Below are 18,324 nucleotides of genomic sequence, written 5' to 3' on the forward strand. Positions count from 1 at the left end.
TCATTTTCAGCTCTACAGCGGCGCAAACATCCCCGCATCACCTCATTTAAATGGACGGACATGGAGGCCAAACAATACCACAAGTCCACGGAGCTGCTGGCAGCGGCTGATTCAGGCGGACAGATGATGATGATGATGAGGAGGAGGATGATGATGATGTCCCGTTATGCTCAGGAGAGATGAAGACGAGCCTCAGTCCCGTCACGCCGCCGGGGTTTAAATATCTAAACACGCCGTTCATTCTGCGGTTTTATAAATATGTTAAGACATTTCTCTACATCAAAAGCCTCCCGTCCCGGTTTGCGTGCGGCTTCATGCCCGCTCCTCATAGGCTGAGGCGGTAACGTCATGACGTGGATCCACTCCGCTTCTACCAGACGCCGCATGCTGCCCCCATCAAAGCGTCTGACAGACCAGGTTCATGTAATATAATTCTGTCTGAGTTGCGTTGTTTGATCTGTGCGGGCTGCGAGCTGCGCTGACCAGGGTCCTGAAACCACCGGACCCTCACTGTCCTCTGCAGCACAGGAGCCTCCATCATCCTCCTCCTGACGACTGATGGAATAATCGATTAATAAATTAACCCCCAACCATTCTGATAATCAAGTAATCAGTTTGAGTGTTTGTTTTTTTTTTAAATAAGAAAAATAATTCTCTGATTCCAGCTCATTAGATGTGAATATTGTCTGGTTTCTTTGCTCCTCTGTGACAACACACTGATTATATTTGGGATGTGGACAAAACAAGACATTTGATTTTGACATTTTGGGTTTTGTTTCACCATTTTCTGACATTTTATACAACAATTAATAATCGACGAACAGATTAATCAATGATGAAAACTGTGGTTAGCTGCAGCCCTCATCCCGTCCATTTAATCAGAATTTCAAAAGGTGAAATTGTGGTTTCCCTTAATGCATTATTACTGTGCAAAAACTATTGTAATATGGAGGAATATGCCCTGTTTAAACGGACAGTTCACAACAAAAAAAATCCAAAAACACATATTTTCCCCTTGGCCTATGGTGCTATTTACTTATCTAGGTTGTTTTGGTGTGAGTTGCAGAGTTTTAGAGATACTGGTCATAAGGATGACTGCCGTCTCTCCAATATAATGGAATTAGATGGCTTGTGGTGCTCAAAGCACAAAAAACAAACAAACAAACAAAAACATTTGAAAAGCTCAACAGCAATGTGTCTTTACAGAAATCATGACCTGGTTACTCAAAATAAGAGTAAGACAGAAATATTGGTTGGCCAATATTATCTGCTGATGTCGGCCTGTCACAGATATATCAGTCTACATTTTATTTTTTATTTATATATGTGTATATATTCGCCCACACACACTGGTGGACTCAGCAAGAGCCCACTCTATTGTCACTGTGTTAGAAAAACAATGCTGTAAAAGTGATCATTATTTTTATTCCCTGCCTCGTACACTGCAGATGAAACAAGATGAAGCAGTTTCATGTAGGAACTACTTTCCTTCTACCGAACTACACCCTCCAACCGTATCATTGCGCAGAAGGATATGATATACTGCATAGACGAAAACATTTTTTATAAAGTCCTTTGTGGCTCTGGAAAAAGCTCCATGACATCTGATAAACTGCCTCAAGTGATGTCATTTGAGTCAACATTAGCTGGGGCTGAAGATGTTGAAAATGAAAAAGAAAGTCAGGGTGTGTGGATTTAAGAGAGAAGTGAAATTTACCAGACCTCTGCTTGAAGCTAGTGGCTCGAGGATACAAGGTGCTGTGAAGGGTAGAGGTGCATTGTGGGTAATGAAGGTGCCAGCTTTTGAGTCATAAAACGTAGCCTGTTTGTATGAGTTTATCTTAAGGGGCTGGGACCCTAAATGTAACAAAATTTTAAAAACTATATTTCTATACTTTTACATATCAAAGAATAGTCCAAATTAGGTTAAATTATTAGTGATTCATGGGATATAGTCATGGGAATATGATGTCTTAATTTTCAGAGATAAACTTATTTATGTGGGCTTTTTTTTGTTTTGTTTTTTTGCGCATCAACAAAAATCAGACAACATAGAAAAACACAGTACAATGGTGGGAGAAGATGCACTCATTGCCCCAAACCACAAGGTGGCGTCTTGTTCCAAAAGTGAATTTTCACAAATCATCCAAACTAATGAATCACATGAATCTCCTCATGAAAACACGATTAAAAGCCACTGGTAAATCATAAAAGATATAAAGATGCGATGCCAAAAGTGAAACACATTCGGTTTTTTTGAGAAGTACAAAGTCTGAAGTCAAGTTTTCTCAAAATCTGTTGTTGGGCAGAAGAAAAGTATTAAATATTTACATCTGTCAGCTCGTACTGCATGTAGGCAGCATATAGACATTACTTACATTACAGGCCTAATAACTAGTTAATTAAATGAAGATTCAATCAACATTTCCTCTTTTTAAATACAAGTTTTATTTTATTATTCAGTTCTCAGTTAGATAAAGCAAATAATACTGTAACTGATAGAGCAGAAAGTATATATATATATTTTTCTGTATTTTGATTTTATTTAACATTCACAACCTGCAGCCTGAATGTAACATCTGTTTAAGCAGCTCATTCTGGAGTTGAAAATTTTTGCATTTACATTAAATCATGAATAATTATTTCAATGATATTTTAATGTATTTCAATATTCTGTCCTGTTATTAATATAAAATTCAAATGTTATTACATATTGTATGTATTTGTATGACTGGTCTTTCAGATGTGACACTCTAACATGACAACACATGTTGATGTTGATGAGACCGTTTCTCATTTTTATTCTCTTTTTAATCTGTATCTGGTGGCTTACTTATTTTCTTGGGTTCAGTCAACATGTTTACTGAGATATTTTGTCTCGTTTCCCTTCATTTCCATTTTTACAAAACAACAACAACAACAACAACAACAACAACAAAAACTCTTTAGTATTGTTTTTGTTGTTGTTGTTGTTGTTGAGGACCAATAAATTATTTGTGCCACATGTTTTTATAGTATTATCTGATTGTGCTGGTGGATCAGTACAATCAAATCATTACACATTTCACCCGATTACAGTAACAGAAACAGAAAACACAAACTTTTTATCAAAAAGAGTCTCTTTAGATTTATTAACAAATTAATATATCATAAAGAGTAACACATTTATAAAAGTGTGACAGTTTACAAACACCACAGCCAAACTTAACAATACCACAAAAACTGAACACCTTCAAAAAATAAAGTGTTCAGTTAAATAAATATTTATGTAATGTCATAGTTTATAAGAACATATACCAGAATTAAAAAAAAACATAATTCTGGTGAGGTCGAACTGCACATCAAGACAGACGCTTTTGTTTCCACCTCGCTCATTAATGGAAACATTTGAACATTTTGGCCAATAGCAAACACAGACACACACACACAGACACACACACACAGACACACACACACGACTTACACATAATGTCCAGCTGAAATAAAATTAAAGTACATAGTTTGCTACTGGTGCAGAATCTTAACAGTAAACATGCAATACAAATTTCTACGGCAAGTGGAGGCAAGACCAGTTCTACCAGGGGTTCTCAAAATGCGGCCCATGGGCCCAGTGAGTGGCCCTTCAACCATCCACATCCCAGTTCAATACTTTCACTCCTGTTTGCTAAAAACTACAACACCCAGCTTTCCAGGGAGGCGTTAACTACAACCACAAAGGGTTCTTGGGCTTGTTCCCATAGGAGAACACTTTTCAGTTCTTTTTAGAACCATTTGGAACCCATTTAGAGAGTTCTACTTAGAACACAACATTTACAACAGTTATACCTAGAACCTTCTGTGAGAGGTTTCACCCAGAGACTTTTTCCACCAAATTAGCTCTGGTTCTTTAACCGGTTGCGTTCAAGAACCTTGGAAACTTGCTGCCATCTAGCAAACCAGCCTGTGTTTCCACCAGTTCTGAATAGAACCATTCTAATCAAAGATGTCATCAACAGAGGGCGCTGCAGAACCCACAACAACCTGTAGAATATGACTCTTTGGTTCTCCAGGAAAACCTGCTATTTTTGGTTCCAGCTGGGAACCTTTTCAGGTTCAGAGAAAAAATATATTTTTGGTGGAAATGTGCATAATGGTTCATAATAAAGAGGTTCTTATTAGACCCTTTAGTCTTGCTCAAAAGCCTTGACTTCTTCAAAAAAACAAAAAGGGTTCTTCGAAAGCAAATGTTTGTGGGTAGAACCTCAGCCCTGTAGGAAGTGTGACAAAGTGGTATTACAAGACTGGGTAGGCTGAAGCTAACTGGTTAGCATGCTAACTTCAGTAGATTCTCTGCAACTTTATTTCAATTTTAGTTAATTTTTGAGAGGTTTTAAACTAAAAATCTTAAATACAGCTAATACAGCTAAAACTAAACCAGACTTTATTGCCCTTTACATGTCGACACTGACTCAAGTGTCAAGTCAGGCCTTGAGGGAATCAAGTCTCAAGTAAGTAAAGTAAATGTCAACAACTTTGTTAAATACATGGTCTCAGTTTACCCTGGTAGAGTTTGCCTGTCGTTCATCTGTCATGTTTTTAGATGCAGCAGTCACAAGCTGATGTAAACATCAATGTTTCTACATTAAATATTTATACAATCATGAACATTTGTACAGTGCAGTCACCTTTGGCCAAAGTGACTCACAGTAAACACGACATAACAAAACTTTGTGTGCAATATTCAAGTTCCTTCATTTTAAAAAGAGGAAGTTTGAGTTATTTCCACTTTTATGACAAACTGTCACTGTGTATAGCGATTTAAATGTAATGTCCAGCCCCATAAATCAGATACACACTGGTGTTTGTAACAAAAGGTCGGGATCAAATCACAGCAGCCTCTCTGTGATCCTGCAGGTCGACACGACGGGAATCTCCAAAGAGGAGGAAAATTGTGAGACCCGTGGCGTTTACCAAAGTGATGAGTGAGAACACGGTGGCCCACGACAGCGTGACCTCAATCAGGTAACCTGACACGGAGACCAACACCAGTCCTGTGCAACACGCAACGAAGAGAAAGGAGACATTTGAGATCAGTGGCAGAAGTAACCGGAGAGAATTTACACTTTTACAATCCAGATTCAACAGACGGGCTGCAAAAATTAATAAATATCTTGGATACGTACCCATAAAAGCACCCAATGTGTTCATAAAACCTGTTGCAGAAAAGGAAACGTGATTAAATGTCAATTAACAAACACTAAGATCAGCACAATTTTATGGAACTGAACTATAATCTGTCAGACTCACCATAAAGGGCACCAGCACATGATGGAGTGAGATCCTGTACATTCACAGACACGCCACTGAAACACATCAAAACTCATCACATAAACAGCTAAATCTACGTCAGATTAAACAAAGATGACTCTCATTTACTAAATTGCAAGACTATAAACATATGACAGGTTATGAAATATAAGTCTGGTTATATTCTTTATTATTATGTTCAGCAAATCAATGAAAAGACCAAAACCAACAACGAATCAATCCTATAACAGAGAGGTCTGCAGCCTGCAGCTCTGGAGCAACATGTGGCTCCCAGTGACTTGGACAAAAAATTATATGGAAATTATATTTTCAATTTCATTTATCATCGGTTTTGACATGACCATACTGTGACAATAAAGGTATTTTAATTGAGAGTTTATATATATATATATATATATGAGTTGTAAAAATTAACAGCTCAAGTGTATGCAATATTTAGAATATTTTCACTGCTTCACCTTGCCATCAGACAGCTTTTTCTGATGGTTAAACACTGTTAAATAAGCCAAATATCACTCTCTCCAAACCACTGCTTCCTTGATCTGTTAGTTTGTTCAGTGAATCTGTGCTAATCTTTGAAAAGACCAAGGTCACACAATAAAAACATACAAACCGACAGGTCAAGGCAGCGGCAGACCAAAAACTCCTGTGGTCTGTGAGGTAAAAAGGAGTAAAAGGAGTCTGGTTGAGTGAGAGAGACTGATATTTGGTGTATAATAACGGCAGTTTCTCGTCAGAAAATATTCTAAATATAGCGTGCACTTGAACTTGATATTGATTTTTAAAGTGGGCCTTTTTCTAAGTGGCTAAAATATGTTTTGCTACTGATCCTGTCCACAGCATGTTGTTGCTTTGCTTTCTACACCAGTGCTCCTGCTGCTTCTTCAAACGTGGGGGCGTGCTGACCTCCATCTACTGAAGGTAATACACTGACTGTGGATAAGTACCTCATACAACCCCACTGTAAATCATCCGTACTATCCCTTTAAGTGCCTTTGACCAAGACACTGAACCCCAAAACGGCTCCAGGGTGCTGCACAGCCGGTGAACTTGCCCTCCGTGAAAAGACGAATTCCTTTGTGTACATTAACAATAAAGTGTAACTTAACTTAAGCTTCCCGCTCCACACCTGGTGGAGGTTCAGAGCCTACAGGAGGAGGCGGGGCTTTTGAAATGCTTCCAGGTGAATGTTGTGACAGCGGCTAAACAGTGAGTACAGCAGTGTACCACTATGATTAAAAGCCTGTAATGTGGCAATGAGATGCCTGAACCTGTTTGCAGAGTTAGCTACATATTAACCAAAAACACCATCTGTTTTCTTTGTTATGACAACAGCTAACCTCCTGCTGACTTGTGCAACAACTTGATTTTGCCATTATTATTACTTTCACTTCATTTTATGTTTGATTTTCTCGTGTTTGCTTCTTCTCTTTTTGTCCTGGCTTGACCTCCGTGCTGTCAATCAGCTGTACTGTGTGTGTAAAGTGCTATTTAAGTAAAGTTTATTTGAGTGAAGTTGAGGAAAAGGAAATCAGATATTATTAAGAGGGACTGATGCATTTTTAGTTTTGGTCTTTTCATGGGAATTAGTTTCATCCTTTAATATTGTCATAGCTCAATTTAACTGACAAATCTTCAATTCCCATAAAAATTGCTTCAGTTTAAACACATAGATAAATTGTTTTTTTAATAGTCAAACCTACCCGCAGGTGAAGGTAGATACACCTATAGCAGCAGAGATGAAAATAACAGCGGAGGGAAATGCAACGTCTCCCAGCAGAAACAAAAGAAACATACTTGATACGCCCATGGCAACGAACTGAGGATGGAGAGAAACATGCAGAGGATAAATTCATTTCATTCTTGACTGTGATTCCTATTGGTTCAGACTAATAACAGTTTAAAAACTCGGTACAAGTGTCTGGTACAGTTTTTTTTAAACACCATTAATCTCAAAGGCTGGGTTGCACAATGAATACTTTGTAAACCTGATTAAATCATGGTTTAACTTTGTTGCACCGAACTTTAAAACTAGCTTTAAATTAAGAAAGATTACATCTAAACCTCTTTTTAAACCTCAGTTTAAGTGTTTATTCTAAATGTTGATAAAATTTTGTTCTGTAGCACCAAAATTTTAAGCCGTGATCCAGTATTAACTTTAAACTTACTGCTTTACTCTTGCTCCTTTAATTCAGCCAACAATTTTTTCTCAGAGAATTAGAAGTAGAGCTTCTGAACCAAGCCATTATGGGTAGGCTAACTAGGCTAACTAACGTTTTAACAAGCTAGCAAACAATACAGTGTTTTACAACACTTTTAGCTAGCTAACTATGTACTGTTTATTTTATACATTTTAGCTGGTTAATAAATAATGTAACATTTTGTTACTAGCTAGCTATTAATGTAGTTTAAAAAACATTTTGGTCAAATTTTTTGTTCAATTTTTTTAGCTAGCTAACTGACAATGTAAAGAGTTTTTTTTGTTTTAACATTTTAGTTATCTAGTAAACAATATAACATTTTATTACATTTTAAGCTAGATGGCTAACAATGTAAAGTTTGTTTTAATATTTTTTACCTAGCTAGCAAACAACACAACATTTTGTAAAGATTTAACTATCTAACATTGTAACTTTTTTTTTTTTACTATTTAACCAGCTCACAAACAATATGATGTAAAAAATACATTGCAGCCAACACAGTTTTCCCGTCTCTAGTTCCTTACAGCACTCAAATTGATTTTTTTTTTTATTTCATTTAAGTTGGGTAAGCAAGCATCACCATACTGATTAAAGTCTTTTTAATTTCAATTTACATCAATAAAGTTGTATTTACCAAACTAAGATTAGTTTGTAAATTGTGCAACAGAGCTCAGCGTAATTTTAAATCTTGATTTACTACTTTTAAACCTAGTGTTGCCAAACTGATTTGAACTAATCTTAGATTAAATTAATCCATACTGATGCAGCTCATTCAGAGTCAAGCTGTAGCAGTATATGTCTACCTTATATTAAAGTTACTTCACTTTTCCTTTCTTTCTTTGGTACACACTCATGTGGACCAAAATGTAAAATTGTTACAGCGATTCACAGTAGCATACTTCTACATCAGTTGCCCTCGGGCAGATTCAAGGCTTGTAATTACATGTTTGAAACGCACATGAAATTCCAACATCAACACCCACGCAAGCAGTCAGGACAAACCCTTCAGACAGACACACCTTTCATCACTTTAAACACAACTATGGTGCAATGAATTACTGTACAGAGTTAACATGCTTACCTGCATTATCTTTCTCACAGATGTTACACCATATCCTGTAGAAGAAAATACACAAGATGTAAATGTATTTTTGTTTTTATTAAAGGTACTGAGCTTAAAAACACGTGGCACAATACAATAATAATGATTCTTGTTTAATACCTTGGTTTATGAGGAAATCTGAAACATATCCTCCACAAAGTGCTGATGGGATGGCAGTTAACCATGGAATTACGTTATACACCCATCCCTGCAACAACAGACCAGTTGGGCAGAAACACTAATCAGTTTTCTTATGGAATTTAAAAAATGTAGTTTGACTTGAGCGTGGCTAAAGCCCAGAGAATGAACGTGGAACAATCCAGAGTAGTTCAACTTGTTAATCAGCTGAATAAGAACATTAGGTGGAGACAACAAACACCTTTGCGTGTGGATATGATTCTTTGAAGTAAGTTGGCAGCCAGGACAATAAAGTGTATGAAGTGCTGCACATGCACATGTGAGCGAATACCATGGCCCTGAGAAAGAAGAGGATAAAGACAGAGGGTCAGATGGGAACGTGTAGAGAAAAATAAACACTGAAGAGTTAAAGAACATGAGCTGTACCAGACAGGTGGCTTCTTCAAAAGTCTCAGCCAGAGTGTTCTTGATAAAATCCACTGTGAGTTAGATCTCAGCTTCATCTCCTTTGGAGCAGCTTCACCTGAAACACACATTGCACAGAGTTCCCTTCAAGAAATGACCATTTTGCAGGAAAGATGGGAGAAGCTACCCTTCAGGGCTTTCTGCCAGAAAGCCTTTCTAACATGTGGTTAATGATCTATTTAATGCTAAACCATGATCTTTTCCTAAACCTAACCAAGTACTTTTGTTGCCTATACTGCAATAGAAAACTGAAAAAACAAAACAAAACAAAAGATCCCTGAAGATTAAAGTCAGCCAAGTCTAAAAATAATTAGTCAACAATAACCTTCACGTGGTAGTCAAACTCCAGTCTCCTGGAGGTGGAGGTCTTGCGCTTAACTTAACTAGGGTTGGGCCGATGAACGACGCCATTATCCATCGCAATGGCTGACAGTCATTGACCACTGACTGTAAAACAGTGGGTAATCTTTTTTTGTGTCAACTTCTGTGAAATGACTTGTTTCACTTGTTTCATTCAAGTTAACTGGCTCAACTAGCATACTCTGTGAGCCGTTGTGGCCCGTAGATTAGTGATGTGCAAGTCATGAATGAACTGTTCAAAATGAACAGCTCTTTTCACTGTCCTCATCTCCACTAACTCATTCACTGATGCGTGCCTCCTGCCTGCTACTACGCTAGTACAAACTCCAAAGTACAATAAAGCAGATACCTGAAAGTACAAACAGCGACGCATGAGAGAAACTAAACTTCAAACCACAGAGATTCAGTTAGAAGCTACAATAGGTCCTTTCTCTCTGTCAAACAGGTCTGCTGGCAATGGGAAAGGTCAATCGCCTATATTTTTAGTGGGTTTATCCATGTTTATAAAACCTGCATATATACACACTAATTTTGGTGTAAAACAGTATTATATTAACTGTATTTTTCTGGAAATAATTAATGACTGTATTAACTAAGTCCTGTGAGAAAAGCAACCACTTTGACACATGTTCCAGCTCAGTATTAACTCTCCCAGCCTCCCAGGATACATAAAGCTCTGGGTGACTGACTTGGTAACTGGAGTGACTTGAAAATCCGACTCATTAGTTTGTGACTCATACAAACTCGATGCGGTGAAAACAGTCAAACCTGTTGTCTCTAGCATAGAGCATTTTACAGCAGAACTTCACAGGAAGTAGCTCTTTTTATACATCAGTAGTATTTAGCACCTTTTAAGAAACACTGCCAAACAACGAGAGCCCAGAGTCCGGACAGGAAACCAGTAGTGTAGAACATGCTTTCCCAGCCGTACCAGTCCAACATCAGGGACCCCATCCCACCCGCTAACAAGGTTCTGAAAGAGCAACAAAGAGCAAATAAATAAATAAAAGGTGTCAACAGAGACAGTGGTGGTGGTGGTGAATGTGCTTTCCTGTGTGGATCTGTGTGTTTGTTTCACAAACCCAAGATGGCTCCCGCTGTGCATGGTGCTCATTAAAAACCCTCTCTCTCCCTCCACCACACGCTGTGAGCAAAGGCTGGCCAGAGACGGGTAAAACACACCTGTAAGACATCAGATGATGAGTAATATCCATTAGTGTGGAGAGTTTAGTCACCACTGGATTACATTCATTTATTTTCCTTCACCCCGGAGCTATATTTAAAGGAAGACTTCCAAATTTAGTGAAAAAAAAGCCCACTCAGTCAAGAGTTATATGAAATAATCAGTACTAGGGATGCAACGATACAGAAAACTCACTGTACAATAATACCACAATAGTAAGTCCACAATTTAAATTTATTGCAATGTTAAAAAACAAAGAAAAATATCCTTTATTAAACAATAGATCTGATGTGTACAGCATTTTATAATTCATATAAAATCTGCATTACCTTTTAACTTAAAGTGCTTCTGCTTTCCTTCTTTAAGATGTAAAGGATAATATACAGTGAGCAGGTCATTATTGCAAAGTAACACCCCAAAAAATCAATAATTTGACAGAAAATATTAATTTATTAATTTTAAAATGATTTTATGAATTTAAAAATTGCTGGCATGAATTGTCTTTGACAACGAATGTTTGAATTCTGTATGTACAATTAAAAAAATAAATCCAGTGTATCAGTCAGTAGCAGCCCTTTCATAGAATAAAATAATGAATAATAAAATAAAATAATTAATCGTGTAATATCACAGCAAATATCATCACAGTCTGGAATGGTTTTGAGCCATTTTTTTTAGTTTTGATATTCAATCTATTGTTACATCCCTAATCAACACCACTCTCATCTCTGCAGATTATACATGAAATTTAAAACCCACAGCTGATTAGCTTAGTTTAGCATGAAGACTGGAAGTAGGGGGAAACAACTAGCTTGGTTGGGAAGAGCAGCTTCCCACCACTTCTCTGCTGGTTGCCTGGCAACTGCTTCCTGTCAGGAAATGATCCGGCATGTAACAGTCTTAGAACCACAGCTTGCCATTTTTATACGTTGGTGTTAATATGCGTGAAATGAATAATAAGTTAATTAGCTGTTTCTAATCTTTATATTAACTTAAACTAAGCTGAGTGGTGCTGGTTCTAGGGTCATCATTGGTGTACAGATATGAGAGTGGTATTGATCTTCTCATTTAACTCTTGCAGGGCTCAAAAATAAGGATTGCCAGCTTGCCATGCCAGGAAAGTATATCTAGCAACTCACTTGCCCTCCCTGGCAAGTGGCAAAAAAGAATCAAAAGTTAGTTAGTTAGTTGTCATATTAAACTGAATATCTTTGGGTTTTTCGCTGACAAAATAACACACTTAAAGGCATCAGATTGGACTGGGATGGACATTTTTCACTATTTTCTGACATTTTGTGGACATTGCAGCCCTAGATTATACATGACAATCAACTTTAGTGTTTGTTGCATTTGATAACCACTAGCAAATAAAACTATTTATACATGGAACAGTAAAAAGTTGACTTGAAGCAAGTAGATTTCTGACCTTAAACCTTGTCTTTGCAAACAAGTGCATATCCCAAACTGGGGAACTACACCTTTAAGTGGTTATTTCATTACATTACAATAACTGGCACGGTGCTCACCCTGCAGTAGTCCCATTAGGAATCTGGCCAATGTCATGAAAGCGAGGGTGTGTGAGCTTAGATGGGCCAGAAAAGGAGTAGCAGCTGTGATGAGAGCCCATGAAGCTGCAGACATGAACAGGACACGCTCTCCTCCCACTCTAATTAATAGCAAACACAGTTACATCCTGAAACTCTAAGCCGAAAATAAATATTCCACGTTGCTTATCAAACTCTTTGTTTAAATAATGCTATATGGAGTCACGCCACCAGCTGAAGTGCTTACTTGTCACTGGCATGTCCTCCCAGGACCTGTGTGAAACAGTATCCCCAGAAGAATCCGCCCAGGACCAGCCCAGAGTCGATCTTGCTCCAGTGAAAAGAGGCCGCCATGGACACGGCACAGATCGGCATGGCCATCCTGGCACAGTAGAGGAGGCAGGTGCCCATAAACAGCATCAGGATCCATTGTCGTGCCAGAGCTCTACAGCAGGAAGGGAAACGACATGAATCATAATTTGTGTACAGTAAGAACTGTAACTAAAGAACAGGATAAACACATCCAGGAGGGTGACAATGATGCCAGCCTTTATTCAAACAATACTGAAGAGCTTTTCACTGTGCATTTTCTTACCTGACTCTGAGATAACCCCTTTTTACACATGCATTGTTAACCCAGTTAACCTAAACCCAGGTTTCTATGATTCACACTGCACTTCTACTAACCCTGGGTTAAATGTCCGTACAGAGACTAATGTGAACATTGTAGAAAGTCTATGACCACCAACAGCCTTTAGCCCTGTTTCAAAATGGCACCTTTTTGCCCTGGGTTTACTCCAGCGGGGCCAGCGAGCTCTAGGCTAAAGTTGGGGTCGGCCTGCTTTAGGGCTTTTCACACCACACTTAGCCCCTGGATAAGGGAGCTGTTAGCTCTAGGTTAAAAGAGCTTTCACACTGGCACAATCCTGGAACACTCCAAAGTGGGCTAACCCAGGATTTAGCCTAAGGCTAGTTGGCCCTGCTCCAGAGCAGGGTTAGCCCTGAGTTTGTAAGGTTATACCCTGAAAACTGACTAAACCCAGGGCTAAAAGCAGCCAGTATGAAACAGCGCTAAAAGATTAGAGGAAGATAATTAGCCAGGTTAGCGCAAACTAACTTGTGTGGGTGTACAGAGGCTTCAAGAGCGAGAAGAAGTGCAGCGTGAGTTATACAGTCCTGGGCTTAGCTCAATTCTGGGTTAACAATATGTGTGTGAAAAGAGGCTAAGTTATCCAAAGGTTCATCCTTAGCCCAGGGCTAAGGATAGTCCTTGGCCATAAACATGCAGTGTGAAAAGCCTTACTGACAGATTCAAAAGTGTGCCAACCCTGATTTCAGCCTAGGGCTTTCTGGTCCTGCCCTGGAGAGGCATTAGCTCAGCGTCACCCTCTGGGGTGAGTATTTCAAAACTTTTGATCTGGATCAGAATTAACCAGATTTGTAATCCATTTTTTTGCTATCTGAGATTAAACTGATCATGTTTGATTCCTCCTGGTTTTCAAAGAATTGTCTGATAGAATCATTACAATCTAGATACCACAAAATCAGGGATGCAGAATCTACATCTGTCAGTCGAAGAAACACCATCAGCACAGACATGAAAATGTTGGGAAGTGCATTATTGTCTGGCTGGATAAAAACAAAACAAAAAACAAAACTGTAACATGACTGTTCTGTCAGCACACCACTGTTTTTATTGATCAAAAGTCAACTTCAATAAACTAATGGTTCACTAGAGCATCTCTCATTGATCGTCCAGCTTGTCAAACAGGTTGCACTGCTATCAGTGGCCAATCATCTACTTCCACTGCATTGAAGAACATTACATCATTTAGTGATATTATCAAGCATGATGCACGAGAGAATTATTTTGCACATCACACAGAGGATGAAATGTGAAATGCTTGTTTTTGCATCTATCATTTTTATTGGTTAACTGTTTATAATGGATATTGTTTTGGCATGATCTGTGTTACTTTAATATACAAGAGATGAATACAATAATGATTAAATTCATCCCACAGGCCCTGCATGTTTCTACATCCACCTTTCCAGTAAGATCAGGATAATGGCAGGTAATAATTTAATCTGTATCCTGCAGATACAGATCCTTGCAGGATCAGGATCACATATCCTGGTTTTGAAATACCCAATTTTGAGACTTAATCCTATCTGAATCAGTCTGATCTGGATTAAAAGTTTTGAAATACTGGCCCAGGTCTAAACCCAGGTCTAAAAGGTGTCATTGTGAAACGGAGCTAAAAGTCTTCACCCAAAACTAAGGATAGGCTTGGGCTTATCTTAACCCTGTGCTAACAATGTGTGGGGGACTTTGACACTGCACATTCTTAGTCCAAGTTTACTGTGACTAATCTCCAACATCCTTTAGCCCTTGAGCCGATTTTCAGGGGATAACCCTGCAAACATGGGGATAACCCTGCTCCAGAGCCTGTGGCTAACAGCTCCCTTTGCTGGGGGGTAACAGGACTACAAAAATGCTTTTAACCCTGGGATATGTGCAGGGTGAAAAGCTTTGTAGGGTTAGGATTGACCTGACATAAGTATACGTTATCATAAGAGCCTACAGATGTCAAAAAGTAAAAGTTTGTTAACTTAGAGCTACTTGTATTAGTACCTGTAATGTTATTACTTTTGGAATTTGTAATCTTACACCATATGTTCCTGAATAAAGTAATATAATACTTCCAAACACTTCCTTCCACACTCACGAGACTCACTTATCATGCAATCAGTAACTTTGTCCAAGCTGACATTTCTAACCTGTCAGATGCTCAACAGGGGACAGCAGTTTGAGCAGTGGCTGTGTGGTGTATTAACTGTCAGCTATTTAGTGAAAGAATTCAAATGCAGAAATTAACGTATAATACATGCATTTCATGCCACATTCAGGGGCTGCACAAAATGTTTTTTCAGTGGCCGACAATGGGCCCACAGGATGCACTATGAGAACCCCCGCACAAGAGGAAAAGTCAGGGTATCACCACAGGTATTTGGATTCATCCACCGGGGTCCATGAATGTTTCTACAAATCTTCATGTCAGTCCATCCAAATAGGAGCTGAGATATTTCAGTCTGGAGCAAAGCAGTGGGCCAGCTGACGGACTGATACTGTCATCCATAGAACCACCAGCATGGCTAAAAATTCTCGAAAAGTAAGAATGTGCAGCGACATTTATCTCTGAGGTTCTAGTAAATGTTAAGTACGGTACATACCAGTGTCACCCAGTATTGTTTGAGTCAGCGAACATCATGTCCTGGGTAGAGACAGTCTACAGTCATATATCCTTTAACATTATTATAGTTAAAGGGGCAGTTCACTTCAAAATCAAAACATATTTCCCACTCGTCTGTAGCGCTATTTATTCATCTAGTTTTTTTAGGTGTGAGTTGCAGAGTTTTGGAGATATCAGCTGTAGAGATGTCTGCTTTCTCTCTTATATAATGTGTGTGAACTACTTTCATTTCAGTAGAAAAGAAAGCAGTTAGTGTAGGTTCTACTGGAAAAACAAAGTAGCTCCTACATGAAACTGCTCACAACAAGGTCCATGAATTATCTTGAATAAACAGGTCATGATTTTTGGAAAGAGAAACTGGTTTTGAATCTTTCAGATTTATTTTTGGGGCGCTTTGAGAACCACAAACCAAGTGCCATTTAGTCCCATTACACTGGAGAGAAGGCAGACATCTCTATGGCCGATTATCTACATAACTCTACAACTCACAACAAAGAAATCTCAGTGGTTAAAATAGCAGGCCAGGGAAAAATATGTGTTTTTGATTTTAGGGTGAACTGTCCCTTTCCTTAAAAGTAAAGCTTAGTTAACTGAAATAAAAATAAAAACTAGACTCAACTAAAACTAATTGAAACAATATTGAGTACTTAGAAAACGAATTAAAATAAAATAAATACATACAGCAAATGCCTTTTGTTTTAGTCTTTGTACAAATGGTCAAATTTGTCAGCAACAACCATGAGGAAGTAGTGATGCTTAAAACAAGAGGAACTAATCTGAAACAAGCAACCTGACTGAAGACTGAAACTGAACTGGGAACAAAATAACAACTCAAAATTACAAAACTATAATATCTGTTCCCCTGTGATGATATGAAGGCGGCCTTGTTGTTGTCATTTAGCTCAGATGCAACTTGGAGAACAACTTGGAAGAATCCTATTAGAAACAGCAGGACAGAGAATAAACAAAATCTGAGCGTGGTATTCTTCAATCTCAACTGAAGTCTGAGGAGTCTCACCTGGGCCACAGGTTTTGATCCACCAGCTCCTTTTTGGTAAAATCCTTGGCTGTGTAAACCTTACAATCCAACAGTAAACCATTGCGGTCGTTCCTGCCGTCTCCTGCCGTGTGCTTGTCAGCCATTCAGAGAGTCCTCTGCCGCCTGTGAAACTCTCCCACACTGATGAGCGCTCTTCGGCTACACACCTCATATCCTCCTCAGGCTGACAGGCCAGACAGGTAAAACTTGTTGGAACAAAACTCAAAAAAGAGAATCTGCTTGTGATGTGCAACAGTGACGGCAGAGGTCTGTCTGGGCGGAGGTTGCTTTACCTGGTAAAACATTTGCATGCGACTCTAATTTAGGGACAAAGGCGTGTTTGTTGTTCCATGCTTTCATGATTAGGGGTTGTTAAAGCTACCACAAGGAGTTTTAACTGGTTATTTAACATTTAACATTGTCAGGTTATTACTGACGCCTCTATATTAGCTACATAAGTTAATAAGACCAGTCACAAAAAGATTGTCTGTTTCTGTAATTATTCTTAACGCTTGCCACCGAGTCAGATCCTCCTTGGAATCAGATGAAACCAGCCTCTGTTTACATTTTTCCAGGCAAAGTTACAGTGAGTAATAGGTTAAAAAGCCAGTTAAAAAGAAGCAGAAGGAGATTTTTCTTGGGATAATTTTATTTTTGATGTTATATTTTTGTTTGTTACGGTGGAAACACTCCCACTTTTGACCGCAGAGGCCTCCTAAGTCAACACAATATCAAAGTTCCTTGTAGTAGCTTCAAGTAAAATCAAAGCTTGACAAAAACCTTTTTTGGAGGAGCTCTGCTCTTATATGCAGAGGCTCTGCAGGTTTAAACATGTCAAGACTTAATAAGATGACTTTATGGCAATTATGAATGCAATTTAAGACCTATTTCATGTTCATACTGGTAAAAAAAAAAAGCACTAGGTATGACGGAAGATATGAGTTCCAGAATTATTTGCAAAGTAAATTAATGTATTCATATTTAATTGAATTGAATTGTCATACGGCAGGGTTATCAACTTGCTTTGGGTCACTTTTGCGCAACTACAGGAGGCTAAGGGCCAGTAAATAAACAAACATGAATAAACATTATAAGACCTTTTGATATTTAAATTTATTATTTTTGAATTAAATGACTAATTGGTTTAACTTATTAACCAAAAAAAACTTGGAGCAAGGATTGACAGATAAATCAGATATTTTACTGCATGTAATAGCTGCAAATGCATTTTAGTTGTAAATGCTTTGGTATCATTTGAAATTTCCCATCATGCATCACTGAAATGTTGAAATGATTAATGAAAATAAACATAAACAGATCCTACCAGGGGCAGAACGAAGAGCATATTTGAACCCTTTCAGTTTATGTAAGCTGATATGTAACTTTCCAAGCAGCAGCGCAGGGTTGTTATTGAACATTTACAAGCTGATACTTGGTAACCAACAAACAAAAACATCTAAACCAGTTTTTGATTGTGAACTACAAAATGGTTGGTAGGCTGCTGAGCATTGTGGGCCAGATTCGGCCCACAGGCATTAACTTGAGTATCACTGGCACTGGGTTATTGTATTGTAGGGTTATAAAAATATTATAAAAATATTGTCACTGATCCAAATGCTGTCTGGATGTTGCTGACTGGAGTTGCAGGAGTTAACAGGAGGAGCAGCTGTTAGTGCTGCTCCAGATGTGAATACAGAGCAGTATTGGGTGATGCCAGATGTTTGCTGGTGT

The 18,324-nt window shown here is 38.3% G+C and overlaps 1 protein-coding gene across 1 annotated transcript; it reads right to left on the reverse strand.

Annotated features, from left to right (window-relative positions):
• Positions 1-4,428: 4,428 nt before the first annotated feature.
• Positions 4,429-16,900, reverse strand: LOC146324855 (voltage-gated purine nucleotide uniporter SLC17A9-like). Its single transcript, XM_084719954.1, has 13 exons — positions 16,573-16,900; positions 12,548-12,745; positions 12,283-12,422; positions 10,656-10,755; positions 10,422-10,546; positions 9,175-9,271; positions 8,990-9,086; positions 8,731-8,818; positions 8,590-8,624; positions 7,011-7,126; positions 5,287-5,342; positions 5,163-5,192; positions 4,429-5,030 (listed from the first exon to the last, which is right to left on the reverse strand). The coding sequence occupies exons 1-13, from the start codon at positions 16,695-16,697 to the stop codon at positions 4,861-4,863; spliced, it is 1,377 nt and encodes a 458-aa protein (XP_084576080.1). The 5' UTR covers positions 16,698-16,900; the 3' UTR covers positions 4,429-4,860.
• Between the last annotated feature and the right edge of the window lie 1,424 nt (positions 16,901-18,324).

Source organism: Lutjanus erythropterus, chromosome 6, assembly GCF_056507025.1.
Source record: "Lutjanus erythropterus isolate fLutEry1 chromosome 6, fLutEry1.hap2, whole genome shotgun sequence".
Taxonomy (NCBI): Eukaryota; Metazoa; Chordata; class Actinopteri; order Lutjaniformes; family Lutjanidae; genus Lutjanus; species Lutjanus erythropterus.